Source organism: Malurus melanocephalus, unplaced genomic scaffold, assembly GCF_030028575.1.
Source record: "Malurus melanocephalus ecotype Western Australia unplaced genomic scaffold, MMel_1.1 scaffold_123, whole genome shotgun sequence".
Lineage (NCBI taxonomy): Eukaryota > Metazoa > Chordata > Aves > Passeriformes > Maluridae > Malurus > Malurus melanocephalus.
Window position 1 is genome coordinate 1,694,602 of NW_026623355.1, and position 16,921 is coordinate 1,711,522.

Below are 16,921 nucleotides of genomic sequence, written 5' to 3' on the forward strand. Positions count from 1 at the left end.
AACTCTATGGCTTGAATCTGGTCCAGTCCCTCATGTGCAATACAGACTTGTAACTGGGGTACAGCACAATACTCACTATCAATCATRGAATATAATTCCAAATTTGACCGAATCATCCTGGGTACTTGTTACCAGATCTGCAATCACACTTACCTAGTGTTTCAGAATCCTGAGATGGTGATTACCCATCTCAGCCTTCAATCTGAATGTGTTTCATTTTCTCTGTTTGATATCAGTTATATACCCATGTGCTTGGCCATTTCCCATAAGGCAAAGTCATCATCCTTCAGGAAACTGAGTCAAAGTTCTGATTTTGCACAGAGGCTTCAGTTCAGACCAAATACTTCAGTATCTTTGTTTTGTACTTATCTTTTTAAAGGCTGAAAAAGCATTTGTAGGTTTGGGTTTTTTGGAAGGGTCTAACTCAGGTGCAATGTTGGACATTCATATCAGTAGTAAACAACKGAAATCTGAATTCTTTACACCATAAACTCTCAATGTAATACTGCATAAGTAATTTCTCTGTTTCCAGCAAAAACATTTTTGTGACTAATTTCCCTACCCATATACTTTTCCATTACTGGACAGTGTAAGGAGCTCTAAATTGCTGTAACAAAAAGTGCAGGTTACAAGTATTATCATCACTCTGAAAATTACCAAAAAAAGAAGAATTTAAGTAATATATTTGTGTAAGCAGGAGTCTCTCWGGTCATTAATGGCTTGCAGACGAAGTTTATAATTACCAAAACCTCAAAAGAGATCTTGGAAGAAGCTTGAGGGAAAGGTTGACATTGTCTGAAGTTGGGTACCTACATTAGGAATTTACAKCCAGAAAGAGTAAGGCAGTTTCAGWTRTTATGAAGAACACTTAATTTTCACAGCATGTCATGACCAAAATGCTTCAGACACATCTGTGTCCCCTACAGTATAGAGAACATACGTAAGTTTTGTGCGCTAAAATACACWTTCAAGCAAACTTGGGGAATAATTCCCCTGGCAGTGATCTCAGCTGCATGACTGAGGGWTTGTTTGATAAACCTTTTCAGACAAACTTGGCTTTACTTCTCTCACACTCAGGGACATTCAGGGAAGCTTACTGATGGGCCATGGTACTCCATGGCTTCTAGATGCCACCCTTTGTAAGCAGAAGGTGCAGTTCTGACCAGGAAAAAACAAACAGCAAAACAAACAAGCAAAACACAAACTACAAACCCCACACTGTAAATAGCAAAACACTGAGCTATGACTACCAACCAATACACACTACAAAATTTAAATCCTGAGGCACAAAGCTATTTGTTTGAAAAGACAAGACTGAATTAAGAAGGATAACAAGGTGGATTAATGATAGATGGATCAAGAGCTTGGCRATGAACAAATAATATCAGGAAAGATCACCTTTGAAAGGCCGCAAAAGTAAAGATGAATAATTTGCTTGGTGCAATAAAAGTTACCACTGTGAAAACAAGTTAAGCAGCTTCATTCTGRAGAGATATGATGGGACTACAGCACATGTTCAGAAGGCTACAGAAAAAGCATGACAGTTTTATGAGATCTTGCTACATGGAAAGACTGCATCATAATACATCTTAATATAATCATGGAAGGAAACTGAGAAAAATTCAGACACAGGCTGATCAGAGCATTCTTCCTATATGAGAATGGGGCAACCATGTCACACAAAAACCCCACAAATAATTCTGTTAGGATTGTGACAGGTCAATGGATGAATTACAAAAAATGTAAAAAGACCTGCCTTTAACAATGTTGAATACGAACTGTTCAACAAACCATGATATATTGGCTGAGATACCTGAACTCTGACGTCTGCCTCATCTGTGTCTACACCTGAGCCAATCCCCTGTTACACTCAGAGGAAATCTTATTAATATAATTAATCAACCTTAACAAAGCAGATGGTCAGATTTAGTCAGATGAATTATGCCTGTGGTGGGTTGATCCCAGCCAGCAGTTGAAGCACCCAGGCAGCCACTCACTCACCCACTTACTCCTCCTCAAAGGGTGGGGGAGAGAATCAGAAAAGCAAAACTGAGAAAACTTGTCAGTCAAGACAGACAGTTTAATAAGTGAATGAAAGAAAAGAAGAAAAGTGATGTAAAGGCTGTCATTTACTGCCTCTCACAAATATAAAACCACAGAATAAGCTGAGTTGGAAGGGATCTATCAAGCTCATCAAGTCAGGCTCCGGGCCCTGCACAGGACACTCCAAAAGTCACACCATGTGCCTGAGGGCATTGTCCAAACACTTCTTGAACTCTGCCAGGCTTGGTGCTGTGACCCCTTCCCTGAGGTGCCTGTTCCAGTGCCCAACCACCCTCTGGGGGAAGAAACTTTTCCKGATATCCAACCTAAACCTCCCCTGACTCAGCTTCCTCAAGTCCTGTCAGTGGTCACCAGACAGAAGAGATGAGTGTCTGCCTCTTCACCACCCCTCATGAGGATGTTGAGGTCTCCCCTCAGTTTCTTCCAGGCTGAACAGACCCAGAGACCTCATCTGCTCCTCATTTGGCTCCCCCTTTACCATCCTTGTGACTTTCCTTTGGATGCACTCTAATAACTTAATGTTCATTAACTCTTATCAACCAAGTCCTCACAAGGGTAGAACACAAAAGCAGCTTGCTGCAAACTAGTTACCTGCACTGCAGACCCTTTGTTTTATTTGTGCAATTTCAATTTGGAAAGAAAAAAAATTAGGCACTTATGAGACATCTACATGAATCTAGCAGTTGAAWTTTTTTGTGAAAGGATGAGGAGTACAGAATTAAATGGAAAGAAGAATCGTCATAAAATGACTGTTCACGGGGTACTAATAAGTTTTAAAGGAAAGGGAAGAGAGCAATGAGTGCTAATCCAACAAGAAAATTAAGGATTTTGTTGATTTAGAGACATCTTGCTATGATCTATCAATAACAGATTTTTGAGAAATTTTTGAGAAAAATTATGTACTGTTTACCAAAATTACCAAAGCTCAAATTTCTTWATTTCCTGTTMCAGTATATAGCAAACTTCAAGACTGGATCATGATGTTCATTTTAGACACAATGATTATTTTTTCAACAATAGGTAACAAAGTAAGAAAAAGGACTTTATATCACATTATTAAATTTTAGTTGGAACTAATGTTAAGTAGCTGKAACTGATGAAGCCTGATTTCCTTTACTGTTTTTGACTTGTGGCTGATCGTCTTTTCGGTCTGAGACTGTGCAAGTCCAGCTGTACCTTTCCACCAACTAATGAGTTTGAAAGGGCTTTGTTTTGTCAGAAACTTGCAGGGTCTTGTTCCTATGTGATATTTTCATAAATTTTTTAGAAACATAATTGTCTTTGACACTTCTTTCTCCATATTCTGTGGAAGTAGATAAAGTACACTAAAACTAGAGGACACACACAGTGACAATAAAAGTATTGTCTCAATAGGTAAACAGGACATGAGAGTTCAACAGTGAATTTTGGGACTCATGAATTAATATTTATTTGGCATTTTCAGCAGACAATGAAACAGCTATAGGAACACTTGCAGGATGACTGCTTGRTTTCAGCAATAACTCCTTAATCAGAAATACCAAGCWGCAGATCATGATAATCYCATGCCTTTCCTTCCCATCTTGCTMCACCCCTCAGTGTCCTCTCCCCCAGTTTTGTTGCTTTCACTACGACACAGTAAGGACAGCGAGTTTCATCTTTGCTTCCTTACTATACAAAGGGAAAACAGCAATTTTATCTARAATTTAGATTAGAAGCTGGAACACAAACACATTACCCCAGATCAGAGCAGTTGCCAACCTGAATAGTCTGAAAATGACCAATGCCAGATGAGTAAGAAATCCCACAGAAGGAAATTGTGAAGACACAGCTCATTTGGAAAGCCTTCCCTAATTATTCTCAAGCTTCTGGGCTGTTCTCTACCCTGGAGTTTGCACCTTTCATCACTCAGAAAACTGTTGCATGTGAATRCAACTGCAGATTTTTCCAAATACTTCCATAACTCAAGTTTATTTTCTTATACTTGGATTTGCTTAAATCTGTTGCTGAGGTTGACACCATGCTCAACAATTCAATTATCACCGTTTACCTTTCCTTCCTTCTATTATTAGAATTTCTGCCTTTCATTCCATTACAAAATGTCTTGGTTTATCTTGTGGGTGGAAGGAAATARCCACAACAGGACCTCTGAAAATGTGGGGTTGGTTTTCCTAGTGCTTTATTACAAATGGAAACTTTTTTCATGCATAATTCTTCCTGAGAAAATAATAGGACAGTTCTGGTAACTGGAATGCTTGCAACACTAGGAAAARACCTAATATGCTGCATTCAAACTAAAGCACCACAAACATGGTGAAATGCTTTTGTATCTAATTAGTTTCCTACTTCATCTCTTAAAATCATTCCAAAATCTTGAGAAGCAGCAAGCAGAGAAAGAAAAAACAGATCARCAGAAGGGAAGGGTTCCAATGTATTTATTTTTAAACAGTATAAAATAAGGATAAAATTGTTTCTAGAGTACTTAAAAATAATCTGGGAAACAAAAACCTGTGTTTTCTGTCTTCACTGCATCTTCTTAAATGTATCTGTTACATTAAATAACTTGGTACAAGAGTCAAACACAAAAATCCTGGCTAAAACTACCAAGAGTGCAGAAATGCTGTTTAATGTAGCAGTTTTGATGAATTTCAGCATACTGTTATTAGCAGCATTTTAATTACAATTGTTGTATACACACATACCAGTGGAATTAGATACTTTGCAGAGTTACAGTATTAAAGTTCTTAAAGTTAAATCATGCCAATGCAGATGTTCCTAATTACTTTTAAAGCACAAATACTTAAAAATCATTTGTTTCCAGCTCCAGCATAACACAATTAAAGGAGTGTTTATAATTTAACAACATGAATGATAGTTAAGCATACTTAGTGTGGAAGACTGTTMAGAAACAATATATGTTATTCACATGAAGGAAGGAGTTAAAGTCCATCTGAGATAAGAAGGTGTGATTTGCCCGAGACAAATAAGAGATATTGTCATAAGAAGGTCACGCTATCAAAAACACATCAAAAACTGACAAAAGCATTTATTTCCTAGCTGCAATCACTTTACTAAGCAAGATGACTGGAATTTAAAGTTTATGCAGGTCATTGTGSAAGGTTTGGAAAGATCTCCCTTTTTCTTTTTTTCCTTTTTTTTTTTTAAGCTGTAAAATGGAGTGTAGCTCCACCCCTATTTTGTATTGCTGCTTGAAAAGAGGTGTGGTAGGTAATGCAATACAGCATTAATTTAGCACACAAGCCATGGATGGAGCAGATCCTCTCCCTGGWTAATGTCTCTGGCAGGAACACTTTATGCACAGAAAGTCGTGAATTTTTCCTGCWGTGTTGTGGAATTTTACAGGTAATGGTATCATGCACATGTTTCTTCCAGAAGACCATTTCTTATAGTGCAATAATAATTTACCCATATTTTTTTCCATGTGAAATAGAGAAWAAGGTGGTTAATTTAACTGATAAAACTGTGTCTTTAACCATATCCTGTAAGAATAGAGTCACTGCTCTCTCTTCTTCCATATTAAATGTTTAAAAAATTGTTAGAAGAATGGAATAAATAGTAAAGTTCCACAGAAATTAACTACAAGAACACAATCCATTTCTATCCACATTTGCACATCCAGTCTATACATGAGCTAAGACTATATGCTCTTCCTTATATTTTTATTTAGATTAAATCAACATTAAATATGCAAGCATGTCTTTGTTTTAACCATAGATTTATGATAATATTAAAGAAGATCAAAAGAAAAATACCAATTCAGCATGACCAGAAAAACTTCAAATATTAATCTGAAATGAGTTRACTGTACCTTGAGTCACCTGTTGGATGGCTAGCATCATCCCAGAMACTGTATCAGGAACCAAATTTTCCTTCCAGTTGTAGGCAGGCACCCATTCCAATATGGGCAGCCTTCTCMTGCACCAGGCTTTGATATCTTCAAAGCGAACAGCCTGCATCTTCCTCCACACTGTGTCTCTTCTTCTTTTTGCCCCTGTCATCATTCCTGCCCCACAAAAGCAGTGCCTCTGTCAGGAGAGTGCACAGTAGAGGAATCACTCTGATCTGTGTCAGTCTCCAGTTTTCTTCTGAGATTTTTCAGTTCCAAAACTACCGAGAAAAAAAAAAATGAACAGAAGCACTTAAGATTTCCGCAGCTGTTCTGTAACTGTACTGAATGAAAACACTTATTAAGCACTTCAATCATATAAACAGCCACATGAAATGCAAGAACCATCTACAACAAAGATCACATTTTTTGCTGTTTGCAAAAATTTGGTCTAGTCTCACGTTAGTTTGTGATTCTTTCCAGTAACTTCCCGCTTTATATCCCTGTAATGCTTGTGCTTTTGGCCTCATTCCAGTGGCAAAATGAGGTATTACTGGGTGTGTGTGCGATATAGGCTGGGCTATGCTAATCTGAGCAAGAAGTGCCCAGCAGAGCAGGCATCTCCGTGCCAAGCCCGGGAGAGCAGCCCCGGCTCTCCTGGGGGGAGCTTTTCTGGCCACAGGMGGAAGGCATTAAGAACTCAGTAAAGCTCGTGCTAGAAGATTTGTCTTACTCCATCAACATTTTGTCTTCTAAACGACAGGAAAAAGCTTATTTATGTAGTAAATGCAGAACATCAGGTAGCAATAAGTCCTACTGGAAACATACACAGGCTCTCTCTGTAGGCTGAAACCTCAGACATAAAAGTAATGAGCTCAAAGTGCAGTGAGGGACTGCAAGGTATCAGCTTCGCATGGGAAGTCCCAGAAATTCTCGTGACRATCATTCTCCCTCAAAGCCAGCCCTTTCTGCTCTTGGTTGTCCATTCAACAAAGGCTCTCTGAGCACAGGCAGTTCAAGTAACATTTGTTCTTGTAATAACATCATGCACCTTGTGTACGAYACAAAGTGCTCAGACACAGAGTGATAAGGACATGGAAGAGCTTTAAATGTTAAGGTTTTTAAATGCCTTGACTGATRTGGAGCAAGGACACAGTAAGCTTTCCTCTAAGTTTTCTGTATCTCTGGCTGGCAAAGAAATTTAAATTAAAATGCAAGATCCATCGTATAGGTGAAGTGTCTTCCCAAACATTGTCCTGCAGTAAACAATAAAAATAAATATTTTTAAAATAGTTCCAATTTTTAAAATAGAAATTAATTTATATTTTATTGTTTAGATTAAGGCAAATAAAACTGAAGCATTTTCCATCCTAAACGACTTTGGAAAAATGAGACTTCTTCCAAATGCAACAGGTAGACTGGCACAAGAACAGATGCATCACAGTTCATTCTACTGAGTGACATTCAGTCGATGTCCACACCTGTGTCCCTTATCATTGCAAAGGTAAAAAAAAAAGGAAGAAAGAGAAGGAAAGAATTTCTTAGCTTGAGACCTTCACTTTTAACCATTCCTGCCATGGTTATTCTTTGCCCTGCACACCCATTAACAATATACACATCTTAAAGAGAGGTAATCATACTTCTGTTTATTAGAATAAACCTCTAAGCATCCATTATTATTTTGCTTTTTTTAAAATTTGTGATTTGTGTTTTTGGTTTTCTCTGCTTTTTAACTTGAAAGTGCAGTTCAAGGATTTCATAACTGAGATATTTATGTCTGCCAAGTGTTCCACAACACAGATCTTTTYCTATTTTCAATAGCCAGAAGTGGACAGGAATCCTTACAGCTACTCAGAGATCAGGTACTGCTTAGTTTTGATCAAATGTTCAATACCTCTAACTACAATAGCACTTACCATTAAACAAAAATCAAAATACATTTCTACACATAAATATCCATGTGCAAAAACATACCCAAATACAGGTACTTGATATGGGCTCTTTTACAAGTAAAAGAGCCTCCCTTTTTAAAAAAACAAAAATAATTTTAATTTTTTTTAATTTTTAATAATTGTTTGCTGGAAGCTCGGAATATTCTGAAACAGGCAGGAAARACACATTAGGAAACCAAAGAACCATCGTTAAACACACAAGAACATGTTCTCCAAAATGCTGAAGATGTCTGAAAAAGTCTGTAATTGAGATTTTCCCGCCTCCTACTTGGAGCCAGAAGAACTGGCCAATGTTCATTAATCCCAGATTAGTATCTGAATTCCTAGGATTAGCATTATCAACASAATTTTGTGCCTCAACAGCAAGGGATGGTCTCTTTCTGTGGGTGTGTGCATGCATGAGTGCAAACATCTCACAGCTGATGTGGAATTTTCATGGATACTTTTCTTACTMCAACCGTTATTTTGGTAAGTAAAAAAAATTCCATTATGCATAAATCTGAAATCGATAACACCATCATTATTGAAAAACATTCTTCATTGTAACTCTGAAATTAATAAAATACCCTTAGTTAGCAATGACACAAAGCAACATTTCATTTGCAAACCTCCAAAGAAATCAACAATTTTAAGGGAGAACTGATGTATAGGTATGTTTAACAGCAAGCTTATATCTTGCCACACAATATTACAACCACTGAATCTTAATGAAAAAAAAAAACAATTATTAAAAAAAAAAAACCAAACTTTCCTAGAACACATTGGTATGCTACTGGAAGTACGTTCTATCACCCACACATGATGTTTAAACTTTTTCCCATCAGCTGGATTTCATTAGTATCTATACTAGATACAGTTCCAGACTATGCTGGCTTTTCATAGGTTGAATTGTATTGTGCTAAACATGAGCTAAACTGAAACAAGTGCAYAAAACTTTGTTTTCTGGAACACCAAAGGATAACCTTTGGTATTGTACATTTAAGTCGGTGTGTTCACACACACTGTTGTAATAATAGAAGTTTCACATTTAGCTTTTTTAATAATCTTACATAAGTAAAACCTCTTTTCAAATGATTACATAGTTGTTTGTTTGTTCTGAAAATCCACAAAAATATAATTCTAGTAGAATATTTATATACAATGATAAACAGATAACTACTGTAAATAAAAAATTAGAATACAGGTACTCTATATAAAAGGAGATATTTGCATATGGTGGTCAGATATGGTGGGCCTTAAAAACCTGATTTACAACAGGTTGTAAAAATAAATGTGGCAACCTCTGAGGGGCAGTCTGTATTTTCATCAGCTCCTCTAACATTTGCACATATGGGAAGTCTACATACATAGTGGTTAGGTGAAGAAAGGARGTTTGATTCTCTAGCTCTGGCCTCAAGGGATTAAAAAAAAAAATAAATCTAACACCTTACTCCAACTTTGACTTCAAAAGGAAAAAATTCTGGCAAATTMTGATAGAGAAGCCCTAAACCCCACTTCCTATGGAAGCAGATTTTGTAGGAAATCTATGTATCCTTGCATGAAAACTCCTTTTAGACTTCACATAAACTGGCAGGCAAGTTCAAAAACTATACTTATGTTTATATGTGCTCATGGAACTTAAGTTATCCACACCTAAGACAGGCATAGATGGAAATAAAGGAACATGTTGTGGACTCTCCCCCACTGGAGATACTCAGSAATCATCTGGACRCAATCCTGTGCCATGTGCTCTGGGATGACCCCTCCTGAGCAKGGAGGYTGGACCAGGGGACCCAYTGTGATYCCTTCCAGCCTTAAACACAGTGATTCTGTAGTGTGACCTGCTCTTTGTAACTTTTCTTAGGCAGACAGATCACTTGACTAAATATCTGCAAATATCCAACATTAAACCAGTGAGAACAAACTAAACCTGTGCTGCTGATGTGCATCATTTGCTCCCCAAGAACATCCAGTGCATCCAACTGACCCTTCTGCCATCACTGGGTAAAGGGAAATACATGCTCTCATTAATCCAAAGCTACCCACACCTGTCTAGATGGCCACTGGCAAAACATAAATATGATTTAGATCTTAATATATAGTGAATATATAACGATTGAGCCTTCCTCACCTTTATAATCCATACAAAAACTAATTCCTGCTCATCCTTGTCCTCTATCCTCAGCAATTTTTATGAACTCAGTTTTGGTACAGCTGCTTCTGTCAAATAAGTCAAGTGTGGCTAGAGGAAAAAGGTGATACTAAATGAAAGACTTAAAAAAATTTTACAAAAAAAAGGCAAAAAACTTGGTCCCATAAAGCTTGTGTCTTCAGGAATTATGTCTAAATTTCCAAGACAAATTCTATGAAAAATTTTAGGTATTTTGACAAAGCACAACTGGATAGGAATGAAAGTCAAATTTTAAAAAGTGGATGATAGGAACTAATTCAGAGAGACCAAACCGTACAGTTTATACATTGCAGAACGCAGTATATGGGAATATTATACAAGCTACTGGAATTGTAACAGAGTGCTGACAAATGGAACAGCAAAAAAAAAAAAAGTTATAAAAATCCACATCTTCAACAAAGCACTCCTGAATTTTGAGAATTTGTAAAAAAGTAAGTTATCAACCACGTGTATTACATAAACGTGGGTTGAACCACAACAACTAGGCAGAGAGGAAGCACACGTGTAAGTATGCAAATCATTTATTACTGATATTTAAATAACTTCCCCCTCTGAAATTCTGCTGCATTAAAGCCAGACAAAATTCACAAACTCAAAGCTTGCCAATTTATCTTCCACAGTTGGATGCAATGCATTTTCAKTAATAATTAACTTTAAAAGTACCCCTGATTTCAATCATCAAATACTTGAATGCAGACCTAAACTGACGAAGATGATTCTTGCCCTTCACGAAACAGACAAAGCTATAATCTCCATCCCTTCATCATACAGAATATTTAGGAGCTTATGGGGAGAGCAACATCGAGCAACACAGAATGACTCAAATGGCTTGGGCTCGACTTTAACCTCTTCTCTGTAAACGGATTTTTCAGYGCTTTTAAGGATGCTGTCCTAGGCAAAACTTGATGAAGCAACACTGACATCGAGTGGCTTCGCCTGGWATTTTCCTTTGGTTACTGCAAGAGCATTGTCCCGTCTGATGCTGTGTCGTTTTGAACTGGATAGTATTAACTACAGAGTTTATTAACACATTAACTATATAGTTTATACATTTACTTGAAAATAAAATATCTGCAACATCAAAAAAAGGTTTACTCACTACAGGTCTGATGTCTTTACTGGTCAGAAAATTAAGGCAGGAGGTCACCTGATAGATTAGCAAGATATTGAACTATGGGAACTCRTAATGCTCAGGCACAGCCTGCTTTAAGCACATCTAATGAATGAGAAATGCAGTGTAGAGCAGGCAAAAAAAAATTCCAATAATGCAACCATCCCCTTAAACTCTGATCTTGATGAGAACCTTCCAGCTGTCTGCTAATAATTGTCATACAAGTGCTAATGAAATTTTAAAAAAAGGTTATTAGCAAGTTATATTGGATAGTTTTAGCATATCTAAAATGAGCATAAGAAAACAATAGCATCTATTTCTTATGGAAAATATCTGCAAAGAAAAATGTATCTTTTCATTTTAAGGTTGTTTCTAGCAGCTGTTTGAAGGTGACCTTCAAATTAGTAAAAGAGCCTTATTTCTTTCTTTTTAAACTGGGTTAAGTGTCACAGAATGGACTAGAAACAGATTAAGAGCTCTTACATTTGAGAAYACATCTTGATAGCCAAAATACATAAATCTACATACAAATACATTGGCATTTAGCAGAAATATTTTGTGGTTAACCCCTTGCCCTTGGCACAGATTTGTCTGTGCAAGAGAGTAGCTGTTTAAGGTTCCAACATCAAAAATGCATGTTAAAAAAATATTTAAATCATAGGCATTTGTTTCTTTGTATTATTCCACTTAACCAAATGTTACGACAGAGATTTACTGACTATTGAGTGCACAAACCAGCCTAGAAGCCACAAAAATGAAGAAGAACTTTTCAACTGAGGAAACCAATAAGTTCAAACTCAAGTGACCCCTTCCCTTGCATATCTTACTGACTGGTGGGTGCTCAGCAGCTTGTGGAAYGGAGCAACCAAACCACAGAAGCAGATCTTCACTGATTTCAGTTCCAGCCTTGACCTCCAGAGAATGTGATTCAAAGTCTCTGCTCACTCCAGGTGTCCTTTCATTTCAAATCATCGGGTACTGARCATTTAAGCACATCTTGAAGAATATCCATTCTCATGTCTGAAATCCAATCTGTAAATGATGGTGCTGAGACCTGGCCTGCCAAAGGCTGTGGGACACTGAGGCACTGCTGCAGCAGGGAGGGACAGACAGCTCCTGGTGAAGGATACACTCAGTTCAGGCAGCTCGGGGTGCAGGGGCTGTGCCAGGCACAAACTGAGCTCTGGCTGCCAAGATCCCATGAACTGCAAAGGGTAGGGGACCTGTGGCACCAGCCAGGTGACCTGACACCAAGAGACACAGCAGCAGCTGATAAACCAACAGGAAGACCCCAGACTATTGCCTAAGGTAAGGTTGTAAAAGCCCCAGGCAGTCCTTTATTCAGGATCCYTCCTTGGCATCAGCTCAAGCTGTTATTCTGTTGTTGCACCATGATTAAATYACTTTAAGGATCCAGATGTCTAAAACTCTGCTATGGGAAACCTGGGRTSGAGCCAGTAAGAAAACCTGGTGTGAGTGTGTGTGGAGTGTTTGGGAGCCAGGCAGGGCACCCATGGGAGTGCTGGAGCCTCCCTCTATGAAGGGAGTGTGACTGCTTGAGTGGCTCCTGCAGGGTCAGACAGGAAAGATTCCTTAACACCTCCCAGGACAGAGCTTTGTTTTCCCTGGAATTCAGATGCAACAGTCTTGTGAGTTAGACAAACAGCACACAGGTCTAAAATGTAACTGTGTTCACAAAGTGCAACCCATCAGTGGCCATCAWGTTAGCATTTACTTGAATGAACATAATATTGTCATCAACCACAGAACACTTRGGGTCTCACTTATTATGGTTTGTCTCATGAGAGAACTATGTGGGAGCTAAATCAAGAAAAAAGCATTCCTGAAGGACTTTACCTCCAGATATCCTTAGAAGCACAGAATAATTTAGGAGGGGAGGGACACCTGAAGGCCATCAGACCAAAGACTTCTTCAAAGGATGGATAACTTCAAAGCCAGATCAAATTGCTCAGGACCATGCTCAGGAGGGACAAACTGTTCTGGTGCTTAACCCCCTCACTGCATTCTTCTCTRTGGAGTGTTACATCATCTTATGGCAGTGGAATGAATACTAAATCACAGATTATCCCAAAATACATGACCTTTATTCAATGGTAAGTTTTTTTGTTCTGACATTCTGAAGAGAGAGGCTATCACTCTCTGAATAATCAGCAASACCTTGCCTCCAGACCCTTGGGCASATAAAATCCCTTCTTTTGCATCCTGTGATAATCTTACCACACTCTTTCCCCCCTGCACAAAAACCTCTAAGTGCATCACTTCTACCCTCTCTTACAAGAAACTCTGGTGATGTCAAGTATTTTACAGAGACACATCAGTCAGTGAAAGTGTTAACCAGAAAACCTTTCAATTTTAGAATGCCCATATACTTCACTCATGAGCTTAATTTCATCCAGTTGAAACAGATACTTCATTACCTCACTGAGGAAACTAAGTTAACAGTGTATTTATAAAGCAGCATATTAATCCAGATCTCTTGGCTGTCAAAATATAAATCACAGGGCAATAGATTTTACAACACAYGACAGAAAGTACAGCCATTCAAAAAGGAAAGCCTATGAAGTGTAATAATTAAAATTTAGTATTTARGTAGCTAATATCTTCCTACCCTCAGATACAGCAAACCGACAGAACTTCAGGATCACAGCTGAGCAAATTCCATGCAGCCTGTGGGACAGCTAAAACAGTTCTTGAAAATAAATAATCTAAAAGTATTAACATAGCCACACAATCCTTTTTTTCTTCATCATCATTTAAAATAACTGAAAATATATTTTATGAGATCACTACCTTGTAGTTGGCACACTTAACAGAAGCTTTCACCTGAAGAAAGTGGATACTGAATAGAAAAGAAATATCTCTTCAAACATGAGACCAAAAAGGCTTCAAAGATTTTTCTCCCTAAAGTAGTTATTTGCCAAACTGATTTAATAATCATCAGCAAGTATACAGAAAATCCATTGCTGCCAAATTAAAGAGTAGACAAAAAGATCTGCACYAATAATAATCAGAATTGTAACATCAACTTTCACTAGTTCCARAAATAAGCATGACATATATAGAGAGGCATAAGAACATTAATTTTCTAAACAACTTTCCTTCCAMAAGACAGTAACTTCAGCAAAGTTACACAACAAACAGTTGCACTGAACCACCTCGCTTATTTCAATAAAAATTCTCATCCCYGCCTGGGACCTAGTGACTAGACACACACAAAGTACTTAAGTTTGAAAAAATGTATTTGAAAATTCCCCATACATGCATCCATAGGTTATAACAGTGTAATAATTACAAAATCCAAAAGGATAGAAATAAATAAAATTAAATCTCCCAGTATACTTGCCGAGTGCCCTGAAATCAGGAAGGTTGTTACTCCTTCAGCAATTTCTGCCAAACTGTAGGAACATAAACAACCCACTGGTACACTGATGCTGGGTCACTGAGAACACTGTGACTTGCATGCCAGGTCCTTAAGAATCCATTAAAATGTACTACTAAAAAAAAAAAAAGAGGTGGTGTAATATGCCATCTAGAGAAGTCCATATATTTTATTTAAAATGCTTACAACACAGATCCATATTCCCCAAATCTCAAACCACAGTGCATTTTGATTTGCATAAAATTACAGAATAATTGAGAAGAAAACCCAACCAAATGCTGCTACTTGTCCATTTTATGCAACTGTGTACTATTTTATASAGTTGATTACATTAAAAAGTAATTCCATATATGATCATGCTTACATGTCCTGGACTTTATGATTTGGATAATTTATCCTAATTGTTACCATTCTGTATTTACAGCAAAAAAAAAAAAAAATCTCTTCTAGGTAGCTTTGACCAATGGATTCTGTCTTCATAGCTCTGCCTCACATGCTAATGAAGATAGACTCTTGTACTCTTCTGATATGGTTGCTAATGACTTCATGGATGAAGAAAAGGTCATCGTTTTGTGCTTTCCTAATTATCAGCTGTTACTTAGATTGGACAATTTCACAACAGATAATAGTAAATAGATAATACGTAATCTCAGTAAACATCTCAAGGTTTTGAACATGATCCCTTTCCTGGGTCTCTAAGGCAATTACCTACATCACTCAGCATGGTATGTCTTGTTTTTCCTGGGAATATGAGAATGGCATCAGCCAGAGGGTGGAGGACAGCTGACAGAGATGGCTGGAATACCCTGTTCTGTGCTGTCTGAGAGAGCAGGGAGGAAGGACTGCTCATCAGGGKGAGGGAAATGCACCACAGCTACTGAACAACTGTTGCAGAGCTTTACATTTTCCCAAATAATCAATATTTGTCCTAGATAGCTCCAAACCTTATGTAGTTACCATTCTCCCTTGTAATGGAGAGGAAGTTCAAACAAGTGAGGTAATTTGATGCCAATTCTCTCTCCTACATGCTTCAAAACYTGTATTTTTAAGATGTATTTCCAAAACAGAAATCCAGTGACTGATGCAACATTTTCAAATACTTTTTGGAAAGTAATCAAGAAGACAGAGCTTTTCGYTACACATGCATTTACAATTTTGTGTAGAAACTACAAAAATCTTTAGCATTGTCCCAGCCTCATTTTGTCTAATCCCATAAACAATGGGAATAYAAAACCTACATTTTACTAAATTAAAAAAGAATAAAGTTCAAGAGATTTAATTCTCATAGCTGTTATGGAAAGATTCCTTCTGACCCAGTGATTGCTTAATTGACTGTGGAGTGCTTTGTTAAGTGAAAATGCACTTGAGCATATGGCTGGATACTCTGCTGAGTCAGGTGCTTAGCAGTTGCTTTTGTTTAGTTCCTGATCTCTGCAAATGACAAGACCATTTTCTTTTGTCTTTCCCCCTCATATTTCCTTTTCTCCCACTACTTCTAAAATTCAGACTTTTTAGCTSTTGTGTTGCCTTTGTCTTCTCTTACACAAATAGGTTTACAAATAGTTTTCCTCCTCTTATGGCAGATTTTTTTTGTTCGGACTCCCATATTCCATATATTCCATCCCTTCCATTCTGTTAAAACCTGTCCCATGTGCTCAAATACACTGATGCAATTATTCACTGGGTTTTTGTTAATCACAGATCAGTTTCACACTTTCCCAGTTTAGAATTACTTCCCTCAAATGATTCATTCATTCAGAAATTTGCAATATTTGTAAGTTAGACATTGGGCAGAACAGTGCATAAAATAAGGCATAAACAGCACAGATTTGTTGTTTCAAACTATAATTACTTTGAGTTAATTTTGCCAAAGCTGAAATTGTAATAGGATTTCCCTGGAGGGAGAGGAAACTTTCTCCAAGATACAGTAATTAAAAAAAAACAAACAAAACACCCAACTTGCTTCAAAATACATCTCGGGACAATTCCTACAGAAAACTTAGTAATTAGAATAAGAGGGAGAAACTTTGATTAATTCAGAGAGACTTTTCAGACCTTTCCAGACTTCAAAGAAATYTGGCACGATTACTTATGTATTTTGAATGAGAAACAAGACCAATTTCACCTGTCTRTACTGACACCAGTTTGCCACACACAAAACTATCATTTTGGTCTCCGAGGACAGAGGAGCTCTGTGCATGAGCCTCTCTTCTGACACTCTATGTCCATYCATAACAGAAGGAAGAAATGTTACWCAGCAGCTCATGAGAAGATAAAGCAGTGCAATGTCTCATCACCATCCTTTATACAAACTGGAGAGAACTACAAAGGAGTAAAGAAAAGCCACCCTGGAGCCCAAAGGTTTGGGCAGCTCTCAGAGGCAGCACCCACTTTGCTG

General features: G+C 37.5%; 1 protein-coding gene across 1 annotated transcript in view; it reads right to left on the reverse strand.

Moving 5' to 3' along the window:
* The window catches only part of SLC26A7 (solute carrier family 26 member 7), a 65,791-nt gene extending 59,626 nt beyond the window's left edge, over positions 1-6,165 (reverse strand). Inside the window, exon 1 of the mRNA XM_057370363.1 lies at positions 5,873-6,165. Coding sequence (XP_057226346.1) covers positions 5,873-6,065 — 193 coding nt within the window. The 5' untranslated portion in view covers positions 6,066-6,165. The remainder of the gene's footprint in view (positions 1-5,872) is intronic.
* Positions 6,166-16,921: the final 10,756 nt, after the last annotated feature.